General features: G+C 42.1%; 1 protein-coding gene and 1 long non-coding RNA gene across 3 annotated transcripts in view; both read left to right on the top strand.

Moving 5' to 3' along the window:
• Window positions 1-19,984, top strand: part of UXS1 (UDP-glucuronate decarboxylase 1) — a 40,250-nt gene that overhangs the window by 11,259 nt on the left and 9,007 nt on the right. Inside the window, exons 3-11 of one of the 2 annotated variants that reach the window (XM_053384265.1) lie at window positions 1,413-1,488; window positions 2,850-2,893; window positions 4,195-4,255; window positions 9,693-9,873; window positions 12,483-12,587; window positions 13,931-13,990; window positions 15,628-15,749; window positions 16,656-16,775; window positions 19,029-19,072. In XM_053384265.1, the coding sequence (XP_053240240.1) occupies window positions 1,413-1,488; window positions 2,850-2,893; window positions 4,195-4,255; window positions 9,693-9,873; window positions 12,483-12,587; window positions 13,931-13,990; window positions 15,628-15,749; window positions 16,656-16,775; window positions 19,029-19,072 (813 nt within the window). Of the gene's footprint in view, window positions 1-1,412; window positions 1,489-2,847; window positions 2,894-4,194; window positions 4,256-9,692; window positions 9,874-12,482; window positions 12,588-13,930; window positions 13,991-15,627; window positions 15,750-16,655; window positions 16,776-19,028; window positions 19,073-19,984 lie in introns of those variants that run through there. The other variant, XM_053384263.1, reaches the window with a different exon arrangement.
• On the top strand, window positions 6,403-9,541 carry LOC128411820 (uncharacterized). Its single transcript, XR_008329924.1, has 2 exons — window positions 6,403-7,697; window positions 7,801-9,541. It is a non-coding gene; the product is annotated as an uncharacterized LOC128411820 (long non-coding RNA).

The following is a 19,984-nucleotide window of genomic DNA, read 5'->3' as shown; positions in this document are numbered from 1 at the left end:
TTGCAGTCAGTGTTCCAAAAAGCTTTATCATATTATTACGAGATTGCATTCAGCAGAACTGTGTTTCCGAAAATAACTGTATGCTCCTTCCAAAGAAAGAAAGAAAAAGGCCACTCCTGCTTCCCGTTGTAAGTGGAGAGTCAGATTGGATTACTCCATTGGTAAAAATAAACATTTACTGGTGCTAATCCTGTGGCTGAAAGTGAGCTGGGTTCTTTGCTGTAGAAAACCCATATAACTGTGTGGGTTTCATAGGCTCTGATTGTGTTATCAGCACTTGATACCCATAAGATTAAACAAGTTCGGCTGGGGATGTGGTTTCACCCAGTGAACTTTTTCTACAAACGACTCTTAAGGTAACAAAACAGTTTTAACTCTGGAGTAGCTAACCTCTAGCCCTTCAGAAGTTGCTGGACTCTTGACTCCCAATATCCCCTGGGGATGATGGGGGGTTGCAGACAACCACTGAGGGCCAGAGCTTAATCACTCCTGGTTTAACTCTCTTACTCCAGAACAAGGGCATATACAGCCACAGTTTTCTGGTGTATGAAAGGGCACAGGACTGACTTGTAACTTTCAGGGGCTTCCCACACTTTTTATAGAGCATCATATCTGGGATAGCATTTATGCAAAAGTGTGCATGACCCAAGCTTCAGATCACACACGGCATTCTATGTGCCAGGAGCTGGGTCTGCACAAACCCAGGAGTTTTTCTTCATGTGCATCCTACATCCTATGCAGCTGTGTCAATGTGTTTTCTCCAAACTTGGGTCTCCCAACTGTTGTTGGACTACAACTCCCATCATCCCTGACTAGCAGGACTGGTGGTCAGGGATGATGGGAGTTGTAGTCCAACAACAACTTTGAGATGTTTGAGAAAAACTGACCTATGTTGTGAAACAATTCTTACAGTTTACAAACACAGGAATACTTGTGGAGGGTTTCCCCCCTTTGGTGATTCTACCCATGTAGGGTTTCCCAACTAAGTTTTGTACTCTTTAGGTGTGGCAGAAGGAATTGGAAGTTGTTGTTGGATTCTACCTCCCATCATCCCTGACAATTGGCTATGCTAGCTAAGGCTGATGGGAGTTGGAGTCCAACAACATCTGGAGGGCCAGATTAGGTTCCCCAATTTCCACAGTAAGTCTGCAACTTACTCTCATTTAACTTGTGTGCATTCAGTTTTACATGCTTGGCATTGTTTTTTTTAAACAAAATTTAAAAGGGGGGCAAGCCTCTTGTGTGTGGGGGGGGAGACTTTGGCAATCCCACCCACCATTGCACCTAATGACTACGCCCATTTTGGGGGCTTTAGATGCGATTCCCGTAAAGTCACCCCCATGGAAATCGAGGGCTTACTCTATCTAGCTGAACTATTGCTGGATTTGGTGGATCTTTGGCCATTTTAAAAGTTTTCCTTATGGTTTTCTTCCTAACAGGTCTATCCAGGATAATAGTGATCAGAAAGTAGAAAATAAGATTGAAGAGGTCAGTACGCTGGTTATCCAGTATTATAATCCTTGCTTTCCCCACAGTCAGCATTTTGCAGACTTCCACTGTTTTCCTTTTGGTGTCAGCCTTCTTTCCTTTCAATTCTGTCCCCTTGGTGGAGCTGCCACTTTTATTTTTCTTCTCTTCAAATGTTGGCAAAACTCACAGTCATTCAGCTCCACGGCAGTGTGTTGCTTTGTAGATGTCTTCCTTTTACATTCATACTTTGAGATCCTACTTGTTAGCTGTAAATAATAATACATATAAAACAATTTCCGTTTGCCCCCACCATATCCTCAGCCTTTGTGGGTGGGTAGTAACACATTCATCAGTGTTCATAAAATATATAAACGCAGTAATAATGCAACAAAAATAACACAACCTCCTTTGTACACCAAATGTCTGCTCCCAGTGTATGTCAGGATTGAAATGGGTCGTGGGAGTAAAATGCTGGTTTCCTGTTGGCATTCTTTATCTTAGTTTCAGTGGTGCTAATATGCAGCTAACTGCAGCACCCACCCCTCAATTCTTTATGGCTGTGTCATCTTGTAAAGCTAATCTAAACCATGGCTTAATGTAACAATGGAAGAATGGTTGTCAAAATTAATGGACTTAGCTGAGATAGCAAAATCGGCATGTTTAATCAGGGGAAAGTCAGTGTTAACATTTACTAAAGATTGGCTTTTAATTATTGTACCCCACCTTACTTGTGCTGGTCTATAAAGATTTGATTATGACTAAAGATTGGAAACCTCTCATAGGCTTTTGTGTGAAAAAAGGAAATAATGACACTTGGATTTGGGGATTGAAGATAAAGTTGGTTCATAGAAAGTGGTTTTGTTGGGTGTTATATTGGAGTGGATGAAGTGAATATTGTTTACATACAGCAGATGAAGAATTAGAAGTTCTTTAGTTTTTGAACTTTATCTTTTCTATTTTCTCCTAATCATTTTTCTATCTCTTTCTTATTATCTCCCTCTTCCTTTTTCTCCTTTTTCACTATGTCTTTATCTTATTTTGACTAATGTTGAATAAGAAAGATATTTGATAGTAAGATTGTATTTTTCTCTATGAACATTTTTATTTTAAATAACAAACTGTGGCTTAATGTGAAAGTGCTGGTTCCCAAGGCGGAGATAGCATCTACTTTGTTTTTCCCTTGTGCTTTAGCTCAGTGTGGCAACTAAGACAGAGTTTGGCATAGGGTGTTGTCTGAACCCAGGATCACAGTCAAAGCTCTCTCTCCTCTTTTAATATGATCTGTAGTTTAAAAACAAATCTTGATTTGTTGTTCTTGCGGGCAAATATATTGATGCAAGGAAACCACACTGGGTGTTAACTGTCTCTTTTGCTTTTAGGTTGTCGCGCCTTTAAGAGAGAAGATCCGAGAACTGGAGAAAAGGTATCTTCTAAAAGCCACGGCGACTGAAATGGCTTCAGATAGATGTTACATAGGGCATTGGGGACACAGTGAAACCTTGCTTGACCCCACAGCACAGCAGCAGTGGAGCAGACCATAGCTCGCTTAATGCAACTCTTTGGAAATGGTTTTGCAGGTAGTGACAGATCAAGGAGAATTAACTAGGGCACACTCCCCTGTGTGTCTCTCAGTGCTGAAGCAACCAAAGCTGTGTCGGTGCTGAAACCAGGTTGAAATGAATGAATGCAAATTTTCTTGATCTAAGTGTGACTACGGTTCTATGGCTACAACCTTCTCGAGTACCTTTCCCGAATAAAGGATATGTTAATGACTGGGAGGTAGCTGTTTAAATCCTCAACAGTCTAGGGAGTTTTAAATTATTATTTTTTAAAGTCATCGTGACCTAATTAGATATTTAGAACTGTCACCACCTTCTCTCCCCGCCTCCCTTTCATTGCATGTTTATATTTAAAAGTAGCCTAAAATAGAATGTACTATTGCAGACTGGTGGTACATCTGGCATCCAACACTGTGTACCAATGAAGCATTTTGTATTCCTGTTTTCATCCAGGAAGATACAGTGGTACCTCGCAAGACGAAAGAGTTTTTCATTTTTTGAGTTGCTTCGCAAGACGAATTTCCCTATGGGCTTGCTTCGCAAGACAAAAACGCCTTGCAAATTTGTTGAATGCATTGATTTTCAATGCATTCCTATGGGAATCCGTGCTTCGCAAGATGAAAAATTCGCAAGACGAAAAAACTCGCAGAACGAATTAATTTCGTCTTGCGAGGTACCACTGTAAGTGAGAGAAGCTGCAGATCAGTTCACAGTGTGAACAAAGAACTCGTGCTTTATGCCATGGCATTCGATATTAGTGACTTCTAAGGAGGCTATAATGTTTGATCACCTAAGTCTAATGTTGGATACAACTCAGTACAGTAGCACCTTGGGTTACGTTACCCTCGGGTAATGTAAACTTCAGGTTGCAAAAGCTGCAAACCCGGAAGTGTTTCGCCACGCACATGTGCAGAAGCAGTCTACTGCTTCTCCTCGGGTTGCAAAAACCTCGGGATCCGGCCAGACCTCTGGAACGGATCCTGTTCGCAACCGGAGGTACCACTGTACAAATTCATATGTATTGGCTTCCAGGAGTTAATGGTCTTTGATTCTGTTATGTAATGTTTACTAGGCATCATAGGATAAACACAAGTGCCAGTGATAAGTCTTCCAGCTTCAATATGGTTTGAAATTTCTCATTCTTCCATTTTGAAATGTTTCATAGTTTTACTCAGAAGTACCCGCCAGTGAAGTTCCTATCCGAAAAGGATCGTAAAAGAATTTTGGTAAGTTGGCAACTTGCTCAGAACTAATCAGTGACCTAAATTTCTGCATAGGTTTAATGAGAAGAAACGACAAGATGGCCAGTCTCTTTGTGGCATGGCACACATTGAAAAGAAAATTCAGTGTACTTGTGTTAGCTTTTTAGCTCTTCCTAATGTAATTTTAATTTTTGGACATAGTCCCAAGGATGGCATCATTAAGAAGCAATAATCAATATTTGAGTACCCAATTCTGGACTGAGCACCCAGACACTGTGGTATTGTTGACTCGTAAGTGGGCATGGATTGTATGCTAAGAGAAGCCAAAGGAACCTCAAAAGGGAGAGAAAAATAAAAGATCACAAATGATTCCTGTGAAGGATGAAGTTTGTTAGAAAGAACATAGTTCTCTGTATTAAAAAGCAAAATACGGGCAACAGACTTTAACTCAGAATTTGAGGGAGTGATGCTCTTACTGGCATAATTTTTCAAAAGATGTTCTTCATGCTGGTCCTTGCTTTGACTTATTTCAGCAGTCTTGCTTTTCCAGTGTGGTTTTTTCATTTGATAACAATATTTATATGCTGCCCCATAGTGGAAGTTTTGGGTGACTAACAGTAAATGTAAAACAAAACCATAAAATAAAAAATCATAATGAAGACAGCAGCAGAGGCTAAAAGCAATGTGCTCTCAGAAGCACCAGAAAATAGAAACTCTGAACATCTCCAGTAATTTCAGATTTTTGGAATGTTGAGATTAAAAGATTAAAACACCTGAAGAAGTATCAAGGTCTTCAACTGGTGCTCAAAGGAGTGCTAAGTAGGCACCAGGCGAGGCTCCTTGGGGATGACATTTTTTAATGGGGTGCCACCACAGAAAAGGCCCCCTCCCCTCCACAATAACCGTAAATGAATAGAAATTCAGCAGTGGGGCACCCTGGAAAAGCTGGTAGCTGTTTGAAAATGCACAAATGTTGGCAAAATATACTCTCAAGGTATATTGAATTACTGTATTTTTTGCTCTATAAGACTCACTTTTCCCTTCCTTAAAAGTAAGGGGAAATGTGTGTGCGTCTTATGGAGCGAATGCAGGCTACACAGCTATCAAAGAAGCCAGAACAGCAAGAGGGATTGCTGCTTTCACTGCGCAGCGATCCCTCTTGCTGTTATGGCTTCTGAGATTCAGAATATTTTTTTTCTTGTTTTCCTCCTCTAAAAACTAGGTGCGCCTTGTGGTCTGGTGCGTCTTATAGAGCGAAAAATACAGTAGTTGCCAGAGTTTGTGGTGGCAGCTTGGATGGTTTCTAAAAGGCTTAGACAAATCTGTGAGTGCTGTTAGCTGTGACATCGGAGGCAGAGTAGCTGTGGTTGCCAAGTGCTGGAGGCAACCTACTTCAGCTGTCCAGCCGTCTAGTTGAGGATGAAATTGCAAGGCAGAATTGCTTGCATGAAAGGGACTTCATGCCAGAAGCAATTTGAATCCTATGCGTAATACAGCTGTACCTTGGAAGTCTAATGCTTTGCCAGTCAAACGTTTTGGCTCCCGAACTCCACAAACCTGGAGGTGACTGTTCCGGTTTGCGAACTATTTTTGGAAGCTGAACATCCGACAGGACTTACGATTGGCTGCAGGAGCTTACTGCGGCCAATCAGAAGCTGCGCTTTGGTTTCCGAACGTTTTGGAAGTCAGATGGACTTCCAGAACAGATTCCAAGGTACAACTGTACATGCATGTCTGCATGTATGTAGTCTTTATGCACACTACCTGCACATTCTTAGGAATAGCCACATGTGCATATATCACATGGCAAACTGCTACCACATGATGAAATTTTTTTCTACATATAATAATATAATGATGATGATGTAGTTTTCCTTAAAGGTGAAATTGAGCAGCTGATATCGGCAGAATTGCTCAGTGTCAAACTTCTAGAAAGCCTTTGGAAAAGTGAGCCAAAGGAACAGCTGACACCAGTAGAAGAACGTTGGCTGTCCTGAATCTCTAAATCAGGGTTTCCCAAACTTGGGTCTCCAGCTGTTTTTGGACTACAACTCCCATCATCCCTAGCTAGCAGGACCAGTGGTCAAGGACGATGGGAATTGTAGTCCAAAAACAGCTGGAGACCCAAGTTTGGGAAACCCTGCACTAAATAATGTGTAGGTGCTGCAGACCTAAAATATTCCTGGTAATTAAATGACATGGAAACTAATTGACTCTTAGCTAATAGCAATGTGTTGGTCATGAACTTTAAAGCTGTGAATCAGAAATTCTGTTGATGTTACTGTGAGCACAGCATTGGACTCTTGATTAAAGATTTGGTGGTCCTTTGTCCTTTTGATAAGCGCCCTGTTGTTTGCTAGAACTGGAGCTTTGTAGTTTTGGTGGAGTAAACTTAATACGTAGCAACCCAGGATTTTTGTGAGGCTTTAAGAATGCTTTGACATCCTGATTCTAAACCCATTTACTTACAAGAAGACCCATTGATGTCGCCTCTTCCGAATGTGCTTGTGTTCAGCCCTTAAATGCAGTCTGGGGAGAAGTGCAGGACTGTAAGTGCAGGATTGCTCAACCTAAGAGGCTGATCTTAAGCAGTGAGTGTTTGGTGCGAGACAGCCGGGCAGCCCATATGTACTGTATGCAAAACTGAAGAAGAGAAGGGTAACCCCCAGAAAGTTATTTTTGTCAGGATGAAGATGCATATCACGCAGTTACCTAGATTTCCTGAATGACTGTGCTAACCTTTAACAGGTTGTGTCAGTTAGAATGAGTATCTTGTGCAGTGCATGTTCATCAGGAATGGTCTTTCAGAAGGTGCAGGGGAGCAGAAAATGGGATTCGGACGAAATTAGGAGCCCTTCTACTCATACAAGCAAGCACGTTGGTTGCAATCCAATTGCTGTGGTGTTGTACAAGAAAGACACTTTCTTTTCATGAAGGTCACGCCTATGGATGGGAAGAACCACATTGTCAAGTAATTCAGTCAGTATAGGCAGTTCTGTGACTACTATTTGTAGCCTCTGGTCTGGTATTGAGTGCAAATCTCTTGGGTTCTGATTAACTAGCTGTTGGATCCATGGCTGGCCTCTGTGAAGAAGCATTGCCTTCTTCCAGGCTGATCCAGCAAACTTTCACTCTGACCCAGCAAAGCTGCTCTTAATTTACTGGGAAGGGTGTAGTGCAGGCTTCCTTAACCTCGGCCCTCCAGATGTTTTTGACCTACAACTCCTATGATCCCTAGCTAGCAGGACCAGTGGTCAGGGATGATGGGAATTGTAGTCTCAAAACATCTGGAGGACTGAAGTTGAGGAAGCATGGTGTAGTGGTTGCCTCACAACACTTCTAGAATGGTTGGGCTTACTGATTTGGCTTTGAGTGCGAATTCATGAATGATCCTTGTGATGAGGTCAATGGGAGGCAGTTTCTTCCTTGAACACCACCCCAGCAATGCATGTGTAAAGGAACATTTGTTTAGTTGTGTCCGACTCTTCGTGACCCCATGGACCAGAGCACGCCAGGCACTCCTGTCTTCCACTGCCTCCCGCAGTTTGGTCAAACTCATGTTAGAACAGGTGGGACCAACGCCATAATAGGTTGCTCGGACACTTTAGGGTATTGCTTCCTTTATGGCTGCAATAATTTGCAAAGTGATACATGGATTGAAGTATAACCCATTCAATATTGTGAATGTAAAATCCAACCTTCTGAGATGTTGATGAGCTTAAAAGTGGGTGAAAGATTTCTCAGTCTTTTATTAGATGGCTGGAGATGTATAGAGTCTCTTGCACATAACTCTCTTACTGATGACATTGTTGTCAGACATTTGAATCAAATAAGGGGAAAGTTAGATTTTAAATTGTTTGGCCTGTGAGGCAAGTAAAAAAAAAAAGGTTCTTGGTGTGTGTTTTAAAAATATATGAATTCAGCAAATTTAATCCCCCCATTATGAAGTAAGGATCGCCTTTGCGAATATATTAATTAACAAATAAATAGCCAAGTTAGTGCGTCGTTGGGAATCAACACACTTTTTCGGTAGCTGTAAGAGTCTTCCACTGTTAATTGTTCAAAGCATTAGTAATCACTTGTAATCTCACAGCTGCTATTTGGATTGCCTTAGCGGAGTACCAAAATTGGCTGTTATGTAATTGACCCTTACGAAGTTGCCACATCAGACTGAAGCTCATTTGTTTTCTTCAGCGGTTCAATAGTGCTCGGTTATTTTCTACGCCCTTTGGAATGTTGTGTGAAATGAGCGAACTTTTAAGTGGCACCAGCTATGGACCGAGTGACCTATAGTTCAGGCTCACTGTCTGTGCACTAAGTTGATGAGAGACACTTGCAGGAAAGATTGCAGCACAGGGAAAATAAGCGCTTGCTTAAAAAATGCATTCCTTTCTTCTGGATGCATTATGTTTCTCAAGGTCCTAACCCGCATTGTGAAAATGAGGGTGTAGCAACGTTAAACTTATTCCGCTCTACTTTGGCGTTTCCCATAGATTTGCCCAAATCGTGCTTCAGTCTGGTGATAACTGTGTCTGTGAAAACCTCCCTACCACTGTGGAAAACACTCCCGTGCATGGAAAGCTAGGCTGTCAGAAAGTTGTCCAGATCAACACCTTTCTCCCTTGATATCTCCCCAGATATATGAAAGTTTTCCAGATGCAGAGAGGAGGTGTGGTTGTTTTTTTTAAAAAAAAACATAGGAGTAAGTCAAACAGGCAATCCCATCATCGCAACCACCTCAGTCAGACTTCCGTTGCTATTTCTGGACATCTGCACCTGCCCTCTGAGTTAATCAACACCAGGAGTAGCCAGCCGGGTGCCTTGCAGATGTTGATCAACTGCAACTCCCATCATCCCTATCCAATGACTTTGCTGACTGTGACTGATGAGAATTGTAGTTCATCTGGAGGGGAACCACGTCGACTATACCTGGCCCAGACAGATCTGATTTAAGTAGAATGGGATGCAAACCACACTGCACTGCTGGAATGCTTGCTGTTTCTCATCCATTATTGGAGGGAAGGGATTGTGAAAAGAAGCATGCATTTTGCATGATGGTCCTTGGTGAAAATCCTGTGTGGATCTTCCCTAGTTTTCCTTATTTCCATTTATTCTGGTGAATTTAGGGTGGCGTGGGATAAACCTCTATTCCTTGAGTTTGGAACATGCTGTTTTACCTTAACAGGAACCATCATCCTTACCTTTTGACCTCCCATGAACATCTTTGAGTCTCACAAATTCTGTGGTTGCATGAAGCAAGGAGTGAGATGTATCTATTACTACTCTGAAGCTTAATTTAAAACAAAAACAGAGTTATTCTTCCCTCCCCTGCCCCTATCAAGATGTACAAAAACAAACTCTGAAAGCTGCTGTTGATTTCATTTCATGTTTGTGGACTTTTTGTCTGGTGTTTTCCTTTTAAAAGAGAAGAAACATTTATATGCAAACTGTCCTAATGCAGATAACTGGAGGAGCAGGGTTTGTGGGTTCTCATCTTACTGACAAACTAATGATGGATGGCCATGAAGTTACAGTTGTGGACAACTTCTTTACGGGCAGGAAAAGAAACGTGGAACACTGGATTGGCCACGAGAACTTTGAACTGATTAATCATGATGTCGTAGAGCCCCTCTACATTGAAGGTGAGTCCCCCCGAGAGGACACAAGTTGGGCTCCTTCATGCATGAACATTAGGGACCTGTTTCTGTCATCTCGTAAATGGCCACCTTTGTGTGGCTGGCAAATTCTGCCGTTTTCCTTAAGGCCACATGCAATTGCTTCTGGGAGCATGGAAAGTACCACTGCCCTCACAGGAATTGGGCAGCTGAAGATACCATACCCACAAAGTTAGCCAAGAGGGGAGGACCATGGGCAATGTCACAGTGTTGTACCACACAAAGTTTGCCTGTGAGCACAAGGGCCTGTGATTACAAGGGCTTCTGCTTCTGCCACAGAACAGCGGGGAAGGGCTATTTCCCAACCACCACCACACCCAAAAATTCATTCACCTGCATCTTGACATCACAAGTACATAATACTGTGCTTCCTCAGTGAATTCATTGAAGTCACACTGGAATAAAATTGCTTGTGGATGCACTTGAGTTCTCTAATCTGCTTATTACAATGAAAGTGGGCTTAGAAAACATGAGAACAGGTTCCGATTCTGTAACATCCTCATGGTCAAGCAGTTACAGAGGTTGAGCTGTTTAGTTCTCTGCTACCTTCCCTTCCCTTTTAACTCTTCACCCATGCTGTTTTCACGCTGTGACAATATGGCTGAAATTTTTAAAAACAACAACGGTGCCTATAATACTAAGCTAAGCCATTACTTGGTGTGAATGACTTAAACTGTGGGCTCCTGGTGAAAAGATCACAACTGCTTACCTCCTTCTCTAGACCTGTTGCTGTGAGCTAAGCCATGGTGTGACTTAGCAGTCTGTCTGAACCCATCCTTCTGGCTTAGTTGCCCCAGCCAAACTATGAGTAGTAACCCAGCTTGCGAATTTTCTCAACTGAACTAAACCATGAGCCTCGGTTCTGACATACACTAAGCGAAAACATGGCTGTGTTCACAGCTGTGCAGTAACTAACATCAGGAGTGGAAGAGAAGCAAAGCACACCCAATCTTTTCACTGGAAAGCCCACACATTTGATTGTTCATGCTGTAAGCTATGGTTTGGCTCAGTGGTACTTACAAACCAGCATGTGAGCATTGGAATAATGCTATATATGTTGCCTTTTGAGGTTACACATGCCACAGGCATGTTTTGCCTCCTTCCCTCACAGTACAGGTACTACAAATACACAGTGCAAATATATTTACAGATATTGTCAAGTTGAGTGAAAAATACATGAGATAAGTGCTTTTTATAAGCTGGAGTTATTTCACTAAGGCTACAGAACTTCATGAATCTTTATCTAAACAGGAGGCACACACTGTCTTGAGAAGCAGGGGGATACATTTGCCATGTTTGCAAGACTATAATATAAACGGGGGTTAATAAGATTCTCCACCTATCCCAGACTCCAGTTTAATTAGATCCCCTAACGACTTTGTTTCTGGATCATGAGGGTGTAGCTGTGCAGTTGGAATTTGCTAATGGTCTACAACACCTCCCTCGTACAATCAATTGCTTTTGGTTAAATAATACCGGTGGGACGTTATTAAACTGGCAGCCTGTTTTTAGCACGCAATTTCAGCCTTGGCTGGGTATGAATTATATAGTTTCTTTTTGTTGAGTATAATGAAAGGCAATTCCGGTGTGACTCTCTCTCAACAAGAAGATACTTCACAGTTCAAAGTGCTTGCTGTGTGTCTTTGACAAGGAAAAAAAAACCCCACAGAATGCGGAAATCACATAAGCCTGTTTAAATGGCACCCTTAGAACTGACTAGCCAAGCTCTATAAACAAAGATTTCTCTGTAAAATTGTTTTGAAAGTCAGCTTTCATCCCAAAGCGTTAAAAAGAAACCAGCGATAACCCATAAGGATTAAGTTAGTACTAGAAAAGTTTTTAAATAATTTTTGCATCGCTTCAGTATAATTGGATGAGAATTTGTCTAGGGGAACAATTCAAACCTAAATCGTTTGTATGTGAAATGGGATTTGGAATAAATATTTAATTGGTTGTACGTTCCGAATGGAGTGGTGTTTTTCTCCTCTTAAACTAAAAAAACGATATATTATAAGTTTATATTCTCATCATTTATACCCATCTTCCTAGTTCTGCACCCATAGGAACATGCTCATTGCATGCTTCAACCTCTTTAACATATTCTTTGCTGAGTTTGAGATTTGACTAGCATGAGGAAGGACAGTGGGACAAGCCTGCAAGTTGTAGGTCCCTGGGCTCTTCCAGATCACAAGAAAGATGTATCATACTGTAGCTTCTGGTTCTCTTATAGAGAGGAGCCAAAGAACATTCTCCTTTTGCCCTTTTAACACAGCCTTCCAGCCATGCTTTTGTCTTGCCTTGCTTGTGAGTAGACCCTTGCAAGTAGGCTCTTGCTCATGAGAGTTAGAAGAAGTGATTGTCTCCAAATCTGGCCTGCTATTCACTCTTGCCTTCCATTTTCTTCTGTCAGTTCAATTCTCTCATTGGCTCTGTTCCCACATCCAAGAGATCTGGCATGGTGGAAGTGTCCCTGAATACCTTCAACTCCTTCCCCCTTTTTTAATCCCCCAACTGAGTTGGTGTAAAATAAACGCTCTTCTCTCTCTTTTTTTTTTTTTTTTGTCGTTGTTTCACAGTGGACCAAATTTACCACCTGGCCTCTCCAGCTTCCCCTCCAAATTACATGTATAATCCCATCAAGACGCTAAAGACCAACACCATAGGGACGCTGAACATGTTGGGTGAGTCAGTGAATGGATTATTTGAAATAAAGCAGCTTGACATTCATTGAAATGGTACGGTGCATCGCTGCTGACTTTTACTGGAGAAAGGCGCAGCATCCTGATTCCAGATGTTTACACCTGTATGTCTGTAAATGACTTAAATATTCTTTAGAAACACCAGCAGGGCATTCCTTTTTGTTTCAAATTGGTATCCCTACATGAAGCTAAGTATTTGCATGCCAAAACAGCAAGCCTTAGGGCAGGGGTGAGGAACCTGTGACCTTCTGGAGTTTGTTGGGCTCCAGTTCCCATCTACCTTAGCCAACATGGCCAGGGATAATGGGATCTGTAGTCCAGCCATCATGGCCAATGGCCAGGGATGGTGGGATTTGTAGTCCACCAGCATCTGGATCGACACAGTTTCCTTATCCCTAATTTTAAGGGAAGTCAAACAGTATATTTTTGCCATGCTTCAGTCCCAGGGTAGCCACTTTCATGAACAAGTGTGATGGGGTGAACCAGGGATATGTCCAGTGATGCGGACTGATGCCATTACAAAGAAGAGATTCTTGGCACTTGAGGATAGTGCAGGATATTTGCCACAAGTAACTTTCTATACCATCTCAAGTCACTTTTCATGCCATTCAGCGAGTTCTAAGAGCTGGCCAAAGATGTATTCTCTTGACTTCCTTTTGCAGAAATTTGGGGTTCTTGGTAGTATCCTTACCTTATTATATAGACGCGGACAGGCCATTAACTGTTTTGGATGCTTGTAGTCTTATACCAAGTAGCAGGGAATTTCTTGAAGCATTCAGAAAATCCTTAACTGTGCTTTCATGCCTGTTGTGCTAGACTTCCAAATGGGCAGAGTGAGAGTAAGCATTTTGGGGTATTTCATTTTGCATTTCTGTCCCATCTTTTGTTCCAAGGAGCTCAAGGTGTGGCATATATGGCTCTCCCGTTCCCCATCAATCCCCACAACAACCCTGTGAAGTAGTTTAGGTTGACAGAGGCAGGGTCTAATCCCCAAAAGCCACATGGGAAGTCTCTCTTAGCAAAAACAACAAAGATGGCACCCATTGAGACGAACTCTCGCTAAAGCTTGTGCTGCAATAATGAACCTCTTTATGATGCCACAAGGCTCTCCACATCAGTTCTGCAAAATTACAGGAGGGTGAGAAGTTAAATTTGGGTGAGAAGTTAAATTTCGGTCTGAAAGCTTTTACAACAAAGCCTGCTACTGAATGGAATGTGGAACTCCTGGTTGCTTAGCCCCCTTTGGTCAAAATTAAATTAAGATAAGCGTGAGTTCGTTCATTTTCACTAAAGTTCACCCTCTCTTTTTTTGTTTTTCTTTTAAGGGTTAGCAAAACGTGTTGGAGCTCGGCTTCTTCTTGCATCTACCTCTGAAGTATATGGAGGTAAGAAGTAGACGTTGCAGTGGCTGATTTGGGAGCTAGTCTTTTACTGAAGGGAGGAGGCCTCCAAGCATAGTTTTAAGCAAGGCGGGGAGAGCTGGCAAGGGTTTTTCTCCATCTGCTACGTTTTCCTTCACATTTGACCCCCTGCCCTGCAGTCAATGGAACTTACTATGCTTTTGATGAAGATATTATTTTAAAATGTTCCTTTTGCTCATCTACACAAACAAAAAGCTTGATCTTCGTTTTAAAATCTAGGGAGCATTTATTTCCATGGATAACTGGGCTTGACTTTTACCTCAGTACTCCAGGATCAATCCATCCTCTACCTTTTCAGCATACTACTATCCTTTTCATTCTTTGGTCCCTATAATACTTTTACTGCATTCAACAAATAGAACACCAGTGCATGGCGTAATATGGCTTAGTTGACGCTGCCCCATAAAGCCTTGATTTGGGAGTTTCCGATGTGTTTCCTTAAGTCATCACTGAAGTATGTTTAGATGCCACCTGCTTGGGGACTACTGCATTCGCCTTAGTTTTTTCCTGCCTTCTGACTTGTTGTGAAGTTCCTGCAAATTAAGCAGAATGTTCAACTTGCGTAATATGTGATTATTGTACCACTGAGCTAATGGGACATCTGTAGGGTATGTGTCTTCCTGTGAGTTACTCTGGCCCAGCAGTAAACAAACCTTTGGTCATTTTTAGCAAGTCCCACCCACCTGTCCTACATCTGATGTCATATATGACATCACGTGTGGGGCAAGGAATGATGGGGGGAGCAGAAGGGTGGTTTGTGGGCACATTCATAGCCCCATGCTTTTTGCAAGCTGATCTTTGGTGCTTGAATGGGAATCATGCTGAATTCATTTTCCTACCCCAGTTTTGCCTTTCTCTAGCCATCAGTCCTTGGGAAAGCATTTTAGAAGCTGAGTTTGTTTCCGTTAAATCTTTTCAGACCGAATAAAAATGGCCAGCTAGCTCTGAATAACTTCTTATGTGACAGACTTATAGGAAGCATTGACGTTACTCTAAATGGGCTTCATTTGCCCCTCGTGGAGCTGGCGAATGCCCAAGCTTTGCTCTGTAGTGTCTTCACATTGCATCCCATATGTGGTCCTAAGACTATAACTCAACCCTGGTACCCACTACTCTGTAGAGCAGCCTTTCTCAACCTGTGGGTCCCCAGATCTTGTTGAACTACAACTCCCATCACCCCTAGCTAGCAAGGCCAGAGCTCAGGGATGATAGGAGTTGTAGTCCAACAACATCTGGGGACCCACAGGTTGAGAACCACTGCTGTAGAGCATGGTTAGGCAACCTAAGGCCTAATTGCCTTCTAAATCCAGCCCGTGGACGGTCAGGGAATCAGCGTGTTTTTACATGAGTAGAATGTGTACTTTTATTTAAAATGCATCTCTGGGTTATTTGTGGGCCATAGGAATCTGTTCATTTCCCCCCCTTCAAAATATAGTCTGGCCCCCCACAAGGTCTGAGGGACAGTGGACCGGCCCCCTGCTGAAAAGGTGTGCTGACCCCTGCTGTAGAGAGTATCTTAATAGTAATCCTTTCTGTGCTGCTGAAAAGTGAAACTCATGATCGCTCTCTCCCTCTCTCTTTCTCCCTCCCCCACTCTCAAGATCCTGAAGTTCACCCACAAAACGAAGATTACTGGGGTCACGTGAATCCCATAGGACCTAGAGCATGTTACGACGAAGGAAAGAGGGTTGCCGAAACAATGTGCTATGCCTATATGAAGCAGGTAATGATTGTGACATTTGGCCAGCAGAATCAAAAACGTTCAGAACTTGAGAGCTGCAACACACGATATAGAAATACAAGGTCACTTAGGTGGTGTGAGTGAATGATTCTGGTGAAAATCCAACATTCTCTCGCATGAAAGGATGCTGTACAATTGGTATAGACTGCCTCCTATTTCTGGTAGTGCTTGGGTACCAAACATGGTTTGCTTAGAGGCCAAACTCTGCAATATTAGTTTTGTTGGTTTGCTTGAAGTGTTTCAGGCACCTGACAGTCTAGTACATGGGTAGGCAAACTAAGGCGCAGGGGCTGGATCCGGCCCAATCGCCTTCTAAATCCAGTCCGCGGATGGTCTGGGAATCAGTGTGTTTTTACATGAGTAGAATGTGTGCTTTTATTTAAAATGCATCTCTGGGTTATTTGTGGGTCATAGGAATTTGTTCATTTTTTAAAATATATATATAGTCCGGACCCCCACAAGGTCTGAGGGACACTGGACCGGCCCTCTGCTGAAAAAGATTGCTGACCCCTGGTCTAGTAGATGAAAAATAAATAATTAGGAAGAACCCATTTGGTTGAAACTAGGATCTCCTTGGTAAAGACTGATGTCTGAAAAACAGTTCCAAGAACAGCAATATTATGTAGGTAGTATGGGGAATATGCTAAAACCACGTTAAGTGATTTGGGTATGTTTTTGTCTTATTCTGGCATAGAGGCATGAAAATCGTAAGATAACACGGCAATGTGGGATTCTTCTCCCCCTTTTCATAAGCAAATGCAGAAGCTAGCTTTGTGTGTCTTGTTAACTGTCATCTTCTGTCTGGGGTAGGGTAGCAATAGAGAATATAAAAAAAAACATTTTTAGTGCATTTTTTAAAAACAGAAAGCTTTTTTCTTATTCTTCCAGGAAGGCGTAGAAGTAAGAGTGGCAAGAATATTCAATACTTTTGGCCCTCGGATGCACATGAACGATGGCAGAGTTGTTAGCAACTTCATTCTGCAGGCTCTTCAGGGAGAACCCTTAACTGTACGTATTTACCATCCTGCCCTCTGAACTCAATTGCTGTTCATTGGATTTATGAGGAAGATTTCCAAGTAAAATAAATTGTCGCTTTGTGAAATGTCATTTGTATGAATCGTGTAGGTTTAAGAACATGAACCCTGAGCTTGAACGGTCCTGTATGTTCACTAAAATGTCTTAAAACGGTGCAGAACTTAAAGTTCTCCGGATAAAGAATTTACGCTGAACCACATAATCAAACTATTGTGATGGACAGTCGTTTGATTCAGGTCTTCAGTTACTGTTATAGTGCAGTCTCACTGTGTTCAATAGGACTTGATCTCAAGTAAGTGTGCATAGGATTGCAGTCCTAGTAAATATACTAAAAGACAGCTTTCCATACAAATCTGTTTTTATGTCCAGTTGTATTCTGCTTGGAAAAACCCCCATAACATCAGCTAATTTATTTGGCTATCAACGGGAGTTAAAATAGAGCTTCAGTGTAATTATTTGTTTTCCACACAGGACTTGTTCAAACAATGAAATACCTCTTTGCTAAACGTGTGAACTGTCCCAATTGAAAAGGACCTTGAGTTGATACTGGGTAACCCAGAAGTTCTGACTGTGGTCATTTATCTGTGACAGCTATTCATGCATCCAGCCATCCCTTATTGCTGCAGTCAAGAAATGGCCAGGATGTATGTGTTGGACCAGTCCTTAATCATGTATAGTGTTATGAGATAGCATCTGGTAGTTGGGTGCTTGAGCTACTATTTTTGTATCCAGTGGTGGCTCTGCTGATGAGAGGCAACCATCAATGCAATATGGAAGGGGACAACCTTTGAAGATTTTCCTCCCTAAATCTGTTCAGGGCTCCCTGGATGCTTAGAGCAGATTTAAGGGAGGAACTAGGGGAAATTGGTCTCCCACAGACAGATGCTTTCTGCCTGTCAAGTTGACACTATTGGGTAAGGTAAAGGGACCCCTGACCACTAGGTCCACTCGTGACTGACTCTGGGGTTGCGGCGCTCATCTCGCTTTATTGGCCGAGGGAGCCGGCGTACAGCTTCCGGGTCATGTGGCCAGCATGACTAGGCCGCTTCTGGTGAACCAGAGCAGTGCACAGAAACAGCGTGTACCTTCCTGCTGGAGCGGTACCTATTTATCTACTTGCACTTTGATGTGCTTTCGAACTGCTAGGTTGGCAGGAGCAGGGACCGTGCAATGGGAGTTCACCCCGTCACGGGGATTCGAACCGCCGACCTTCTGATTGGCAAGTTGTAGGCTCTGTGGTTTAACCCACAGCACCACCCGCGTCCCTACGACACTATTGGGTACCACCCAGTAAAAATAAGAAAATGAAACTTCCTATTAAGTTGGTTTTTTTAACTTAGTGACCATAGTGGATTAGTTTCATGACCAGTTGCTACATTAATACTTTATATTAGTAGGACAGAGCTGGGATGTGTCGTAAAGTCAATAACAAACGCTTTTTTCAGGAGGGCTCTCCTGCAAAGATATTTTGATGTGCATTTTGAAGAGCAGTAAAATCTCATGAGATTCTCTCCAGAGAACTGCTGAAGATTGGCACGCTTTGCTTTCTGGCAAACAACAGTGTACAAGTAGGGCTCTTGTAGCCTGCGTGTGTTTTGAGAAGACTGTTGCTAGGGCACAAGCTGAGGTTACCAATCGCTCAGCTAGCCCCAGGAAAAGAAAAAGGGTGCGAATTCTTCTAACTCTGCAAACCGTCAGCAAAGGCGCAGGGAATGACTTCAAATCTTGTTTCCTTTTGTCAACCCATATACAAAGATCTGTTCCCTTCCACTTGACAAAACAAAAATTCATTCCATATGAACTGGAATACACTCTTCCTTTTCTTTTCTTAAAACAACAACAACTTTGTTTTGTGAGTGGCACATTAAAGATGATGGAGAAAAATTTGGTGCAGAGATGCTATGAAAAGTAAAGGGAAAAGGAAATAAAATCTGTAGCTTAGATCTGGCCAGTCTGGATCTGGCCAAACTCTGGATACAAGACTGCTTGGTGAGACTCATTTATGCCACCCTATGACCATCAAAGTGTTCGTGAGGTGTATATGAGCTAGTTTAACCCGTGCATCTAGCCATAGATAATCAAATTAAAGATCAGACCAGGACAGATTTTGCTTCCAACACACTTGTCACAAATGAATTGGAGAGGAATTATGTGTTTGTCAGTAAAAGTGATGGACATATTGATACTTCTTATCAGTAATACTCATTTTATTTTATTTTCCCCTAGGTATATGGGCCTGGGACTCAAACCAGAGCATTTCAGTATGTCAGGTATGTTTGTTTCACCTTCCTTGTTTCAGTATACCTGAGGAGGGGACACTGAACAAAAGAAGAAGAAGAAGAATGAATGTGGAGTGCTGGGGAAGAGAAAAGCATATTTCAACATTAGTCATGTCAGAATGTTTACTTTTTGCTATTTCCTCTGCATTGTTAACTATCCCAAGTCTACAGATCAATATTTCTCAGCCCTTACAGCTTGCAGCCCATTATCCCAATGTGTGAAACCAGTGATTTCTCCTATCTTAAAAACCAGAACATAAAGGGTAGCAGTCTGTGACCTTTCAAACCAATGCCTCTTCCTTGCATTGAAAGCTTGGAAAAGGTAGAATAATTTGAATCCATAGTTAAGCCCCTGCTTAAACTTTTAGTGTGTGTAACAAAACAGCTGCTGTCCAGTGGATTCCGAGACTGGATTGTGCAAAAGCACCACTTATGTGAAAAGCACTACTCGCGTGGGAGTAGTGAATTCTTTTTGTTTCATGAATGGGACCGTGTAATGTTACACTGAGTTTCTCTTTCTCCATCCCATAACTCAAGTTGACACCTTGTGTGAGCAGGCCTTTTTCTCTTCACAATTCAGTTAGAAATAGAGCCTCGTTAAGAGCTCTGTGGGTTTCCTGTGTTTCACCTGCTTTCCAATTTAACTTAGACAATCCCTTCAGCTAATTTTGTAATTGGCACCTGCACAGGGTTGTTTTTTTTTTTTAATGTGGTATTCAGTTCATGCCTTCCTCTGCGACCCCCTCTTTCTCATTAGCTTCTGATGCATGCAAATACTTGTATGCATTCGATTAGACCGGCATGCAAAAAAAGGAATCTTGATGTAATTGCATGATCAATCGCGATTCCTTTTTTTGTGCTGCGATTTTATCAATGGGCACATAGGTAGTTCTGAATGAAGGA

The sequence above is a fragment of the Podarcis raffonei genome, chromosome 4 (assembly GCF_027172205.1).
Source record: "Podarcis raffonei isolate rPodRaf1 chromosome 4, rPodRaf1.pri, whole genome shotgun sequence".
Lineage (NCBI taxonomy): Eukaryota > Metazoa > Chordata > Lepidosauria > Squamata > Lacertidae > Podarcis > Podarcis raffonei.
This window is presented reverse-complemented; position numbering and strand designations above follow the sequence as displayed.